This window comes from Salmo salar, chromosome 13 (assembly GCF_965601325.2).
Source record: "Salmo salar chromosome 13, fSalSal1, whole genome shotgun sequence".
NCBI classification, from domain to species: domain Eukaryota; kingdom Metazoa; phylum Chordata; class Actinopteri; order Salmoniformes; family Salmonidae; genus Salmo; species Salmo salar.
In genome coordinates, this window is record NC_138303.1 from 95,743,364 (window position 1) to 95,757,178 (window position 13,815).

General features: G+C 39.7%; 2 protein-coding genes across 3 annotated transcripts; one reads left to right on the plus strand and one right to left on the minus strand.

Annotated features, from left to right (window-relative positions):
- Positions 1-317: 317 nt before the first annotated feature.
- LOC106568165 (interleukin-7 receptor subunit alpha) lies at positions 318-3,945 on the plus strand. Of its 2 annotated transcripts, none has more exons than XM_014138252.3 (8): positions 318-604; positions 817-937; positions 1,124-1,272; positions 1,428-1,579; positions 1,925-2,084; positions 2,210-2,303; positions 2,405-2,486; positions 2,580-3,945. In XM_014138252.3, the coding sequence occupies exons 1-8, from the start codon at positions 523-525 to the stop codon at positions 3,009-3,011; spliced, it is 1,272 nt and encodes a 423-aa protein (XP_013993727.1). In that variant the 5' UTR covers positions 318-522; the 3' UTR covers positions 3,012-3,945. The 2 variants fall into 2 exon arrangements, with proteins under 2 accessions (XP_013993727.1, XP_013993728.1); XM_014138253.3 differs by having other exon boundaries at positions 2,583-3,945.
- A 106-nt stretch (positions 3,946-4,051) lies between these two features.
- Positions 4,052-13,711, minus strand: LOC106568166 (calcyphosin-like protein). Its single transcript, XM_014138254.3, has 5 exons — positions 13,399-13,711; positions 11,728-11,876; positions 11,256-11,433; positions 9,354-9,563; positions 4,052-4,580 (listed from the first exon to the last, which is right to left on the minus strand). The coding sequence occupies exons 2-5, from the start codon at positions 11,862-11,864 to the stop codon at positions 4,479-4,481; spliced, it is 627 nt and encodes a 208-aa protein (XP_013993729.1). The 5' UTR covers positions 11,865-11,876; positions 13,399-13,711; the 3' UTR covers positions 4,052-4,478.
- Positions 13,712-13,815: the final 104 nt, after the last annotated feature.

Consider the following 13,815-nt stretch of genomic DNA (forward strand, 5'->3'; position numbering starts at 1 on the left):
CTTTGGCTGTAACTAATGGGGATTCTAATAAACTACTAATACTATTATATGTGAAAATACCCTCAAATAAAAGGTGACATTTTGTACTATCGCCTCAAAATCTCAGCCAATGTCACTCAGAGTAAGAATGCAATAAGCAGCTCTAATCTTGAATAGGTCATTCAATTTTTTTTCTCTCTGTCTCTCTCTCTGTGTGTGTGTCTCTCTTCCTCCCTCTCTCTCTCTCTCTGTGTGTGTCTCTCTTCCTCCTCTCTCTCTGTCTCTCTCTGTGTGTGTGTCTCTCTTCCTCCCTCTCTCTCTCTGTCTGTCTCTCTCGCTCTCTCTCTCTGTGTGTGTGTCTCTTCCTCCCTCTCTCTCTCTTCCTCCCTCCCTCTCTCTGTTTTCTGCTCTCTGTCATATTTATACTGACAGTTGAGTGAGACAGCTGAGATATTTTGAGTTCCTTGTGTGTGTGTGCGCCAGAGTCTCACCTCTGTATCTGGGGGCACTACATCTTACATTAGTGTGACTGCTTTGTGAGAAATGGCATACAGCCTATGGATTGCCTTACTCATGCTCCCGGTTCTGGTGCACTCTCAAAGTGGAGAAGAATTGGTTGACAATGGTGAGCTGCCATTCCTCTTTAAGAGTTCTATTTAAATGATTCACTGATTTAATCCTGAAGTCTAAGTGCATTATTTGTGTCCAACACAGTGATGGTGCAACATTAACTGTTCATTCTCATTCTGTACCAAAATGTATTTGACAAAAGGTTTGCTGCTGTTGACCCCATCCAAACCACTGAAATTGTTTTGTTTTGTTTCCTTTCCCTTCCAGAACCCAGAATACTCTGCACCTCTCATCTCAGTGTCTCGGCAGCAAACAGCCTAACCTGCCACCTTGATGATGACACCGATGATGATGATGAAATGGAGGACATAAAAGCCATGAGTCTTTGGTAATAAACCTCCTAGAAGACCACTGAACATCAGTTGTGTTAGTTAGGAGCTTATACAACACAAAGGACAAATATCATGGGTGGAAGAACACCCTTACTGCATATTCAGATATCCCGATGTGTAAAATCCTCAAATGGATTAACAAATTATTTATTGGTAATGTGATTTTATTAACATGTTTACAGCTACACAGATTACAAAAAGCAACGCTGTTTGAAAGAGAAGGGGAATAATGTCACATTTACGGACCTGGACACTCTGAAATCGTATAATCTCACCGTTCAAATAAAACGAGGTGGCACATTTTGGAAAACAATGAGTTTGGAAAAAATAAGTAAGTTATCATAATTTCATACCTTCTCACCCTATGGTTTGAACGAAAGTAACATGAGGCATTTTTACATGACACCTATCAATTGATAGCCTTTAGTTGGCACTCAATTGCCCTTAACACTTATCCTGTCTTTCTTGTCAATCATTATGTTTCAGTTAAACCCAGGAGTCCTTGGGTGGTGAATGCCACATTTGTGAGGAGCTCCAACCGGGCTCTTATATACATTGGGAATCCATACCTGAAGGATTACCTGAAACCCAGCAATCAACTGTTCCAACTTCGCATCTGGAGTGTCAAAAATACTCTGGTACAATCGCCAAAAGCCAATTTTTCTTGGATTTGTGGATGCAAAAGCTTAATTATATTACCATAATTTCCATATCATTGAATCAGAATAGGCAGAATCTACCACACACTCAAAACTGATTAGTGAAGGTGCAGGAGGCAAAATGAAAAACTGGAGAAACAGGAAAAAGTCTCTGCACACTTCCAGACAGATTTATTTTAATAGAGGCTAAGCTTTCGTTCATTCGACCTTCATCAGAGAATATCATTCAATTGAGGCTGTTCTGAGGGCAAAAGGGGGTGCAACTAAATATTAGGAAGGTGTCTTATTGTCTTGTTCTTCTTTTACGGTGTACCCTGTTCAAAGGTTAAAAACATAACCTATCAGCCTCTGATCATCGAGGGGGACGACTACCTCCATAAGAACACAGAGTATCATGTCAAGGTTCGAGCCAAGCCAAGCGGGGGGTACTTTGATGGCAGCTGGAGTGAGTGGAGCACCTCTATCAGTTTCAGCACCAACACAGGTAAAAAAGGACTTGTATCTAAAAAGCATAGCATGATATCTGGACTGTGCAGTTAGGTGGAAGTGATAGAGCAAGGTACAGGAAATGTGAGTCACATGCATCATCTCTCTCCCACTTCCCCACAGAGACAGACGTGCAGGTGCTTTCCTATTCTCTCATTGTGCCCATTGCTGCTCTGCTGTTGGTTACTTTGGCAGTTGGTCTTTTCTGGGGGAAACAGTGAGTATCAAATTGATCTCCTTTTCCTTTGCACATCATATTTTGTGTGTGTGTGTGCATGTCCTCCATGTCATCCTCTGGATGTCTCTCTGTCTTCACAGAATACATTCCTTCATATGGCCAAGCATTCCACATCCCAAACACACACTGCTCCAGATCGCCCAGACCTATGAGCCAATGAAGGTAAGTCCTCTGATATGCACTAGACAGTGAACGATAATGGCCATAATAAGTTATGAGGATATTGTTTAATTCCGTCTCTTTCCTTTGACCCAGCAGGGCCCACCTGTGAGCTTTAACCCCGAGGTGTTCAGTGACCTCAACATCCAGCTGGTGGAGCCGGACAAGGAGCAAGACCTTACCTCCCTACCCTCTGACTCTGACTCCCATCGACTCGCTGAGGTCAAAGATCAATGCCTCATTCAAGAGCGTGATGGGGATACGACGTCCTGCCATACCACCAGTAGTGGAGGGTCGGAGACCATACTGCTTAGGTGCGAGTCCCCAGGAGTGCACCTCAACGGTGGGGCGGGGAGCAGTGGGAACAGTGGCTCCACCGTGGGGATCCTGGATCTGAGGAGTGACTTTGAGAGCGTGGAGACAGACAACAGTGATAGTAACATTGGTCCTGAGGGGCTAGGTGCTACTCAGCAAGGAGGCAAGGATGAGGCTTATGTCACCATGTCTAGTTTCTATCAGATCCAGTGAGAGAGAGATGGAGAGACAGACAGACAGAGAGGGAGCGAGACAGACAGACGGAATTATCTATTCAAGATGAATTATAGCTGCTTATTACATTCTTACTCTGAGTGACTTTGGCTGCTTTTATTTGAAGTCTATTTAATTCACCGTGACTCAAACTGACTATCCACTGACTCCCAGTATCACAAGAGACTAGCAGAACTCAATGCACATGTTATTTACAAATGATAGGAGACAGAACAGGAATCATCCTCATTGTGTTTGTTTGGTTTTGAGTTATTAATCTGTTGCTTGTTGCTAAGAAACAAGACAAGGGAGGACTTAAACAACTTGAAATACAACGCTGCACCTCCCTTATTATCCTTTCTGTGTTTGCACATCCCATACTATATTAACCCCGTCGGTATACTGACACCTTGGCGTTATACATACTGCTGCTTCATATCACAGAGATACTCTTTACCATGACAACAGCTGCTAAACAAACCTAGGGCTCTATTCAATCCGTATTGCGGAAGTTCAATGTTACAGCATGAATGAAATATAAAGGCAGTGTTCCTGCGTTATCGGAGACTGCATTCATGGTAAACGTTGCATATGTCGGCTCAATCGGAAATTACCCTTTCATTTCTATTGCGCAATATGTAACGCTTCAGTGATACGGATTGAATAGAGCCCCTAGAATGTCAATTCCTCTACACATTCTATACATAATTTAATCACAGCTTATGTGTTTGTTTGTCATTGTGTTTAAAAAAAATTGCACATAAGTGATTGTATTTCCTGCACAGTTACCGGTATGTTATTTCTTTTACACTGACTTGGATGTATTATACTATACTATGTACTATCATATATTATAGTTTTCAATGCTTTATTATTTTCTTGAACACTTTGTGAGACTTTAGCAGAGCATTAAACATAAAGTCATCATCGGCAAGTTACTGCTTTGTTTTTATTTTACTGTACAAAATCTGTACCGATCCGGTATTTGTATATTTTAATCTGACAAATGTGACAGCATTATCTGTGTAGAAATGACCATGTTGTTATATTTTGTGTTTAACATTTTTATTAAACAGGTTCATTCCACAAACAAATGCAGTTGTATCATTTACTCTGCATTCATCATCTCCTGAAATGACTGTACTTTGATTTATCAGTCTTTATGATTTCCCGTGTCTTTCTAAAGATGTATCTAACATTGGAACTGTGGACCACAGATGTCCAGATACATCACATTTCAATTTCTACAATACAGAATATTGGTTGTTTCTGGAGAGAGTGACTGTATAATTAAAATACATCTTTTTACATAGCACTAAATATTTACAAGTCATTCATAATCATTTGCATATCATTGGGACATTATTAATATTCGTTTGTCAACATGATTTCCATAATGAAATATTTGTTTAAGGCACCTTGAAAAACTGTCCATCAAAAATCATCATAAAGTTATCAACTTAAAACTCACAATTTCCATGCATTTTTCATCATGAGAATGAAATAGACATCACTATCGATGGAGGCGCTGACTCCGCAGTAGTAGTTGAGAAACTCCTCCATGGTGACCTGCAGAAGGGAAGGATGTCATGTAAATGTAAATGTAATGTCAGACAGACAGCGCTTACTGAACCAGTCCACACCATCAGTGTCAGATAGAGACAGAAACTCACCATAACCCTGATAAGGCTGAACACTGAAAAACAGAGGTGAATGGGACAGACAATGTTGTGGGAGAGTTGAGTGTCACAACCTTTTGTTTCCCTCATCAATACTTGTTCTTCAGTGCAGATTCAGACATTTTCAGCTAACATCTAAATGCTTAGTTCATCTTGCGACTAAGGTGCAATATCTAACCAGAGACAAAACAAAACCTTGACATCTGCTGGCTGACAGTGAGAAACAGCTCCACCAAGCTACCAGTTCTACTAGAATTGTACTACTAAGAAACATACATGTTGCACTGTAACAGTTTGACAGCTTTGAGAAACAGGCCTAAAGACACAAAATGGCTAAGAGCAGTGTAAACACCTTGAGGACAGCCCTAAAGAATTGAAAGTAGAGAGTTACACCCCACTAAACTACTGCATCTAGAAAGACAAGTGAAAATATATACCATGACATCTTCCATGGTAACACTATATTTAGTAGATGGTTTGTCGATGTTCAGTAGATGTTGAATAATTGTCACATTTCAAATAACTATCAACTAACCCTAACTAACCCTTACCTTAACTCTTATCCTAACCCTAAACTTAACCCTTACCCTAACCCTCATTCTAAGTCTAACCGTAACCTTAGCAAGCAGTTGCTTATCAACATATAGTTTGTTGATAATGTGACCATCTGTAGATCATGACTATCCAAATAAAATGTGACCTCTGCCGTCCATATCCCAGGATTAAGTGCTCTTTAGTCTTTACCCTAAACATTGACTCAAGAAGACATTAGTTAATAAGTTTCCAGGCACTTTTCATCGTGATAATGAAGTAGATATCCATATCAATGGAGGATCTCACGCCTGTATAGCAATTCATACTCTTCTTGTGTGACCTAATATGTTCCAGAAATAAGACATGATATGACACAGTTTAAGATGGTTCCACAGATATGCAGTATTGTAAATGTCAGGAGCCTAAGAAATGTCTCACGCGTCCAGATAATCTAATTCATATCTGACTGAATAATGTACAGGCTGTAAGTTTAGCAGTATAGGTTTACACTACAGTAGATGTGGATGATAGTAAGACCCAGAGGAGGCTGGTGGGAGGAGCTATAGGAGGACGGGTTCATTGTAATGGTTTGAATGGAATAAATGCAACGTTATCAAACACATCAAACATAATTTTAATGTAAAATTTTTTTTTAATAATAATAATAAGTAAGATATACATGGCAGAGGCTTAATCAAGTTAGTCATCTTGATTACTTTCTTATGTCATTCTCTCTGGTACCAAAAGTTTAAAAAGTGTTGATGGGGACAGAATGCGGTTGGACCATCAGATAACTGGCATATACATTACTCTTACAGAATTTCCACATGGCGAGGATATTGGAAATTGAATCAAAGTTTACTGGATTACAACTTGTTTTTAACTAGGACAGAAGAATTTACAACTGACTTTTCCGACGTAACACAGGTACAGCAGATCCCCTTATTATATGGGACACTTTTAAATGTGCCTTTAGAGGCCATGCAATTCAGTACTCATCTATAAAATAAAAGCAATTTAGGTCAAAAGAGTCCATATTAACACAGGAAATGGAAGGACTAACAGTACAGATAGATAGCAATAAAAACTGTACCATAAGAGGCTCAAAGCAAGTTAGAGGAAAAATTTAAAATAAATGGAGGAACTTATTCAAGAAAGATCAAGTGTAATATATTATAAAAATAAAGCGAACTGGATGGAATATGAAAAATAATTTGGTGCATTTTTCCCCAATCTTCAACATAAAAATGCTCCCAAAATAAATGTACTGAAACTTGTTACAAATTATGGAGTCACTCATGATCCACTGAATGATATTTTGAAAGAGGAAGTAAAGTACTTTAAGCATATGTTTTCATTTCAGTCTCTTCCATCTCAACTAACCGAAGCTAATTCTATGGATTTTTTCCTATTAATAATATAAAATTAACATCTGTACAGAAAGACTCATGTGAAGGCAAAATTACAGAGGAGGAACTTCTTGATGCAATTAAAGTCTTTAAGTCCGGGAAAACTCCAGGGCTGGATGGCATACCTGGGGAGGAATACCAAACTTGTTTTGATATACTCAGAGGACCATTATTAGCATGTTTTAACCACTCCTATATAAATGGTAGATTATCGGACACTCAACGAAGGTCTGATTTCAGTATTACTGAAACAGGATCCAGGTGGTATATATAAAGCTCCAGTCCATTTAAAAAATTGGAGGCCTCTTACACTTCAGTGTTGTGATGCAAAAATGATAGCTAAATGCTTAGCGCATAGAATTAAAAATGTTTTGTCAGATATTATTCATCCTAATCATTTTTTTTACATGGACGATACATTGGAGATAATATAAGACAAGTACTGGAAACAATAGAACACTATGAAATATCTGGGAAACCAGGCCTGGTTTTCATAGCTGACTTTGAAAAGGCTTTTGATAAAGTACAACTGCAGTTTATATATAAATGCCTGGAATATTTCAATTTCGGAGAATCTCTTATAAAATGGGTTAAAGTTATGTATAGTAACCCTAGGTGTAAAATAGTAAATAATGGCTACATCTCAGAAAGTTTTAATCTGTCAAGAGGAGTAAAACAAGGTTGTCCACTATCGGCACACCTATTTATTATTGCCATCAAAATGTTTGCTGTTAAAATTAACAACAATAATATTAAGGGATTAGAAATCCATGGCTTAAAAACAAAGGTGTCATTGTACACTGATGATTCATGTTTTCTTTTAAATCTACAATTAGAATCCCTCCACAGCCTCTTAGAGGATCCTAGATACTTTTTCTAACCTCTCTGGATTAAAACCAAATTCTGATAAGTGTACAATATTACGTATTGGATTACCGTGTAGTTTACCAATAAAATGGTATGACGGTGATGTGGACATACTCAGTATACATATCCCAAAAGAAAGAAATGATCTCACTCCAATAAATGTTTATAGAAAGTTAGCAAAAATAGATAAGATCTTGCTACCATGGAAAGGAAAATACCTGTCTATTTGTGGAAAAATCACACTGATTAACTCTTTAGTCATATCACATATTACCTATTTGCGTATGGTTTTGCCTACACCTAGCGACCTGCTTTTTAAATTATATGAGGAAAAATATTGAATTTTATTTGTAATGGCAAGTCAGACAAAATTAAAAGGGCGTATTTATATAATGAATATGAATTCTGAGGGCAGAAATGATGAAATAGTAAAGCATTATACCTCTCACTAAAGGCATCAGTCATACAAAAGTTATACTTCAATCCAAAATGGTTCTCTAGTAAATTAGTAAGAATGACTCACCCCATGTTCAAGAATGGCCTTTTCCCCTTTATCCAGATTACAACCGCTTACTTTCAGTTATTTTAAAACAAAATCTCCAAAATATTGTTATTTTTTAAACAAGCCATAGAAAGTTGGTTGCAATTTCAGTTTAATCCACCTTAAAAGACAGAACAAATAATACAACAATGTTGTGGTTAAACTCAAATACACTAATTGATTAAAAAAAACGTAATTTTTCAATAACATAAAAAAAAAAAAAGAGTATAATCTTTGTAAATTATATCATAAATAGGACTGGTGGAGTTATTTCATTTTTTCTTTGCAACTCTGCCTAGAAGGCCAGCATCCTGGAGTCGCCTCTTCACTGTTGACGTTGAGACCGGTGTTTTGAGGATACTATTTAATGAAGCTACCAGTTGAGGACTTGTGAGACGTCTGTTTCTCAAACTAGACACTCTAATGTACTTGTCCTCTTGCTCAGTTGTGCACCGGGGCATCCCACTCCTCTTTCTATTCTGGTTAGAGCCAGTTCGCGCTGTTCTGTGATGGGAGTGGTACACAGCATTGGCAATTTCTCGCATGGAATAGCCTTCATTTCTCAGAATAAGAATAGACTGACAAGTTTCAGAAGAGTTTGAGCCTGTCATCGAATCCCACAAATGCTGATGCTCCAGTTATTCAACTAGTCTAAAGAAGGCCAGTTTTATTGCTTCTTTAATCAGGATTGTCAGAATAATCAGGATTGCTTCTTTAATCATAATTGCAAAAGGGTTTTCTAATGATCAATTAGCCTTTTAAAATGATAAACTTGGATTAGCTAACACAACGTGCCATTGGAACACAAGAGTGATGGTTGCTGATAATGGGCCTCTGTACGTCTATGTAGATATTCCATGAAAAAATATCTACCGTTTCCAGCTACAATAGTCTTTTACAACATTAACAATGTCTACACTGTATTTTCTGATCAATTTGATGTTATTTTAAATGGACAAAAAAGTTGCTTTTCTTTCAAAAACAAGGACATTTCTAAGTGACCCCAAACTTTGGAACAGTAGTGTTTATTTACCCCAATTACATTGATGGAAGCACCAATCAATCCGCAATATTAAAGCTGATCCACCCCCTAAAAAAACTAAAAAATACAACAACAAAAAACATGAAAACCACATTTTACTCCATTCCATTAATTCCATTCCATCCGTTACAATGAGCCTGTGCTCCTATAGCTCCTCCCACCAGCCTCCTCTGATAAGACCACTATAACCTCTGTCCAACATTTCCATATTTTACAAACCCAAGGCCTGAAAGTGACCAGGTCAGTATGGTGTGATGTTACCAGTATTACCTTTCCGTCCTTGTCGTAAGGAGAGTCGAAGCTGTCCAGGAATTTGCGGAATACTTGCTCCTCTGTCCACTCCCCGTTTTGATATTTGGGGTGGTACTTGGCGTTGTAAACCCCACTCAGATCTTCAATAGTGATTACCCCGTCACCAGTCTTATCCAGCTTCCTAAAGGCCTGCATGATCACCTCCTTCCTGGCATTGGACATCGGGGGCTGTGATCATAACCAGCACAACCAGAAATAATGGACAGAATTCACAGATTAAAAAAGTATTTGATCCCCTGCTGATTTTGTACGTTTGCCCACTGACAAAGAAATGATCAGTCTATAATTTTAATGGTAGGTTTATTTGAACAGTGAGAGACAGAATAACAACAAAAAAATCTAGAAAAACGCATATCAAAAATGTTATAAATTGATTTGCATTTTAATGAGGGAAATAAGTATTTGACCCCCTCACAATCAGAAAGATTTCTGGCTCCCAGGTGTCTTTTATACAGGTAACGAGCTGAGATTAGGAGCACACTCTTAAGGGGAGTGCTCCTAATCTCAGTTTGTTACCTGTATAAAAGACACATGTCCACAGAAGCAATCAATCAATCAGATTCCAAACTCTCCACCATGGTCAAGACCAAGGAGCTCTCCAAGGATGTCAGGGACAAGACTGTAGACCTACACAAGGCTGGAATGGGCTACAAGACCATCGCCAAGCAGCTTGGTGAGAAGGTGACAACAGTTGTTGCGATTATTCGCAAATGGAAGAAACACAAAAGAACTGTCAATATCCCTCAGCCTGGGGCTCCATGCAAGATCTCACCTCATGGAGTTGCAATGATCACGAGAACGGTGAGGAATCAGCCCAGACCTACACGGGAGGATCTTGTCAATGATCTCAAGGCAGCTGGGACCATAGTCACCTAGAAAACAATTGGTAACACACTACGCCATGAAGGACTGAAATCCTGCAGCGCCCGCAAGGTCCCCCTGCTCAAGAAAGCACATATACATGCCCGTCTGAAGTTTGCCAATGAACATCTGAATGATTCAGAGGACAACTGGGTGAATGTGTTGTGGTCAGATGAGACCAAAATGGAACTCTTTGGAATCAACTCAACTAGCCGTGTTTGGAGGAGGAGGAATGCTGCCTATGACCCCAAAAACACCATCCCCACCGTCAAACATGGAGGTGGAAACATTATGCTTTGGGGGTGTTTTTCTGCTAAGGGGACAGGACAACTTCACCGCATCAAAGGGACGATGGACGGGGCCATGTACCGTCAAATTTTGGGTGAGAACCTCCTTCCCTCAGCCAGGGCATTGAAAATGGGTCGTGGATGGGTATTCCAGCATGACAATGACCTAAAACACACGGCCAAGGCAACAAAGGAGTGGCTCAAGAAGAAGCACATTAAGGTCCTGGAGTGGCCTAGCCAGTCTCCAGACCTTAATCCCATAGAAAATCTGTGGAGGGAGCTGAAGGTTCGAGTTGCCAAACGTCAGCCTCGAAACCTTAATGAGAAGATCTGCAAAGAGGAGTGGGACAAAATCCCTCCTGAGATGTGTGCAAACCTGGTGGCCAACTACAATAAACGTCTGACCTCTGATTGCCAACAAGGGTTTTGCCACCAAGTACTAAGTCATGTTTTGCAGACGGGTGGTCAAATACTTTTTTCACTCATTAAAATGCAAATCATTTTATAACATTTTTGACCTGCGTTTTTCTGGATTTTTTTGTTGTCTCTCACTGTTCAAATAAACCTACCATTAAAATGATAGACTGCTCATTTCTTTGTCAGTGGGCAAACGTACAAAATCAGCAGGGGATCAAATACCTTTTTCCCTCACTGTAAGTATGATTAAATGTATCATGTAATTCAGAGGCTTACCCCTACCACTCATATTTACCCTGAGAGTGAGGAGAAATTCATCAAAGTCAATGAGTCCACTGTTGTCCCGGTCAAAACGTTGAAACATTGTCATGGCCTCATCTTTCTCAATGAGGACACCGTAGTCATTAAGCCCCTTCATAAACTCCTTCACATCCAATGTACGGTTGTTGTCATCATCCATGATCCTGAATGTTCTGACAGATAAACCATTGAAGACAAAAAAATATATAAATAGGTGGCAGTTGAAGAAAATAATAAATCATTTCTTGGAGTTTACGTTGTCAAAACAATCATTGCATCTTAGAAGCCAATCTAAAGCTGTCTTCTTGACACAGCCTTCTTGACAGGATTGCCTATAGTACGATGTTTGATCAATCACTACTGCTACTGTATCAAACATTTTATGTTGATGACCTGGGCAATTCATCACTTGATACAGAACCATTACCTGTGCCCTTCACATAAGAGTATACTGGTCTCTCTCTCACCTGCTCAGACCCTTGATGCCAGAAGAGCCTCGTGCGAGACACTGCATCCTCAGCCGATCCACAGGGTCTGTGCATACAGACAGCTGTTTTTTGGCATTCACCGCCATCTCCCGATCATGTCGTGACGTCCCTGCCATGATACCTGCAGTCTGCAGGCAGGTAATACATTTGCATCGCTGATTTGCATGCATACAGTGTGATTTGATGCCGAAAACATTGACACATTTCAGTGATGTCTAGTAGAGTTGAGTGATGTTGTAGACAAAGATAAATTAAACATAATGCTAGGGCTGTGTGACAAAGCAGGGCCGGCTCTAGCCTTTTAGGGGCCTCAAGCAAGATTTGGTTGGGGGCCCTCCCACCTTGGTGCAAAACATTTTAGTGGCCCCCCTCAACAGCAGAGAGAAAAAAGTGCAATTCTAAACATTTTGCCATTGGGCTGAAACAAAATGTAGCAATTTCATTAAAAAATTTCATGCAATTGTACTCATTTTGCCATGGGGCAGACAGAAAAAAAATTCAGTTTCACAGCTAATTTCCTGTAATTCTATCCATTTTACCAATGGGGTGGAGAATTTATTTAGCAGTTTTAAAGCTAATTTCCTGTAATTATACACATTTTGCCATGACTTATGACATGTTATTATGATATCTGAGTGAGAATGACTAACAAAATCAATGGGGGTTCCCAGGAGGTCAGGGCCCTGGGCACGTGCCCTGCTTGCCTGGTCGGTATTTGGCCACGATTACTACAAGTTTAGATAGCTGGCTAGACTAACTACAAACCTAAAAATGGTTAGCTGACAAGGCTAATTGAGTGACGGTCAGTGACTGACATAAGAGAAAAAACGCTGAATGATGTTCAACCAAAATTCTAAATTGCACCTGGTGCATTATCCTATTCTTACTCTCAATAGTAAGTTGAGACCCCGACTGAGTCCCCAAAAGAAAAAGAAATATATTTTTGGTGGGTTTGTGGCCCCCTAGAGGCCGGGGGCCCTAAGCAACTATTTCTGTCGCTTATGCCTGGAGCCAGCTCTGTGACACAGCCTTAGGGAACATGTGTCAAACTCATTCCACAGTAGGCTGAGTGTATGCAGGTTTTCGCTCCTCCCTTGCACTTGTTATTTTATTAGGATCCCCATTAGCTGTTGCGAAAGCCCATGAAACTGGGGTCCTCACAGAACATGACAAAAAAACAGAACATTAATTGATAAGAACAGCTCAAGGACATAACTACATACATTTAAAAACGTCACAGATACCTTACATATCAATACATACACACGAAATATCTAGGTCAATTGATGAATTAAGGTCACTAAGGTTAATTAGTAAAGAGCTCCCCTCACCTGGTTGTCTAGGCCTTAGTTGAAAGGAAATAACTAAAACCTGCAGACACTTGACCCTCCATGGAATAAGTTTGACACCCCTGCCCAAACTCTTTTGTTCTACATATTTATATATGAACCTTCCAAAACGTTACGTCCTGCTGAACACGTCCCTGGCGCTTGCTAGCTGAACGGTCAACCTATCCTAGCAAGTATCTTGCATTATGACCGTACTTACAATAAAGTCCGACTGTATATATTTAGATAATTAGATTCCTAAATACCAAACACGTTATTTCGAGTTTGTTTGCTACTTTATCTGTAGAGGCGAGAAACTTACCTTACAAATGTGTAAAGCAACCTGTAGCTAACTGTCAAACACAAACATCAGCGGCCCCTCTCCCCACCTGCGTTACAGTTTCCATAGAAATGCGGGCTTGCCTTCTCCCGTTGTTCCAGGTCGCCTACTGTAGATTATAGGCAGAGGGCTTGTTCTGAATGACTGACCTGCATCATAAATAACTGATCATTATTTGTAGATCAATCGGTCAGTCACAATTTCCCCATGATACATTACGGGTTTGACCCTCTCGAACACAGCTAGAGTTTCTAAACAAAGATACTAAACCGTCATTGTTCTAGGCGCTGCAGTCATACCGAGGTCAGGGCAAGCCAGCCAACAAAGATAGAAATACAATGTTCCTTATTGTAATGTAAGGTTACTCAAGTGCACCATAAGTGCCACTGGTCCTAGCTG

What these genes read in the sequence shown, in the direction of transcription:
- LOC106568166 (XM_014138254.3), bottom strand. Translation starts at nt 11,864, where the DNA reads ATGGCAGGGACGTCACGACATGATCGGGAGATGGCGGTGAATGCCAAA. An exon ending in AATTTCTCCTCACTCTCAGG is followed by an intron (nt 9,564 to 11,255) that starts GTAAATATGAGT and finishes TTATGATCACAG; the next exon opens with CCCCCGATGTCCAATGCCAG. An exon ending in CTTACGACAAGGACGGAAAG is followed by an intron (nt 4,581 to 9,353) that starts GTAATACTGGTA and finishes TCCCTTCTGCAG; the next exon opens with GTCACCATGGAGGAGTTTCT.
- LOC106568165 (XM_014138252.3), top strand. Translation starts at nt 523, where the DNA reads ATGGCATACAGCCTATGGATTGCCTTACTCATGCTCCCGGTTCTGGTG. An exon ending in AGAAGAATTGGTTGACAATG is followed by an intron (nt 605 to 816) that starts GTGAGCTGCCAT and finishes TTTCCCTTCCAG; the next exon opens with AACCCAGAATACTCTGCACC. An exon ending in CAGTTTCAGCACCAACACAG is followed by an intron (nt 2,085 to 2,209) that starts GTAAAAAAGGAC and finishes ACTTCCCCACAG; the next exon opens with AGACAGACGTGCAGGTGCTT.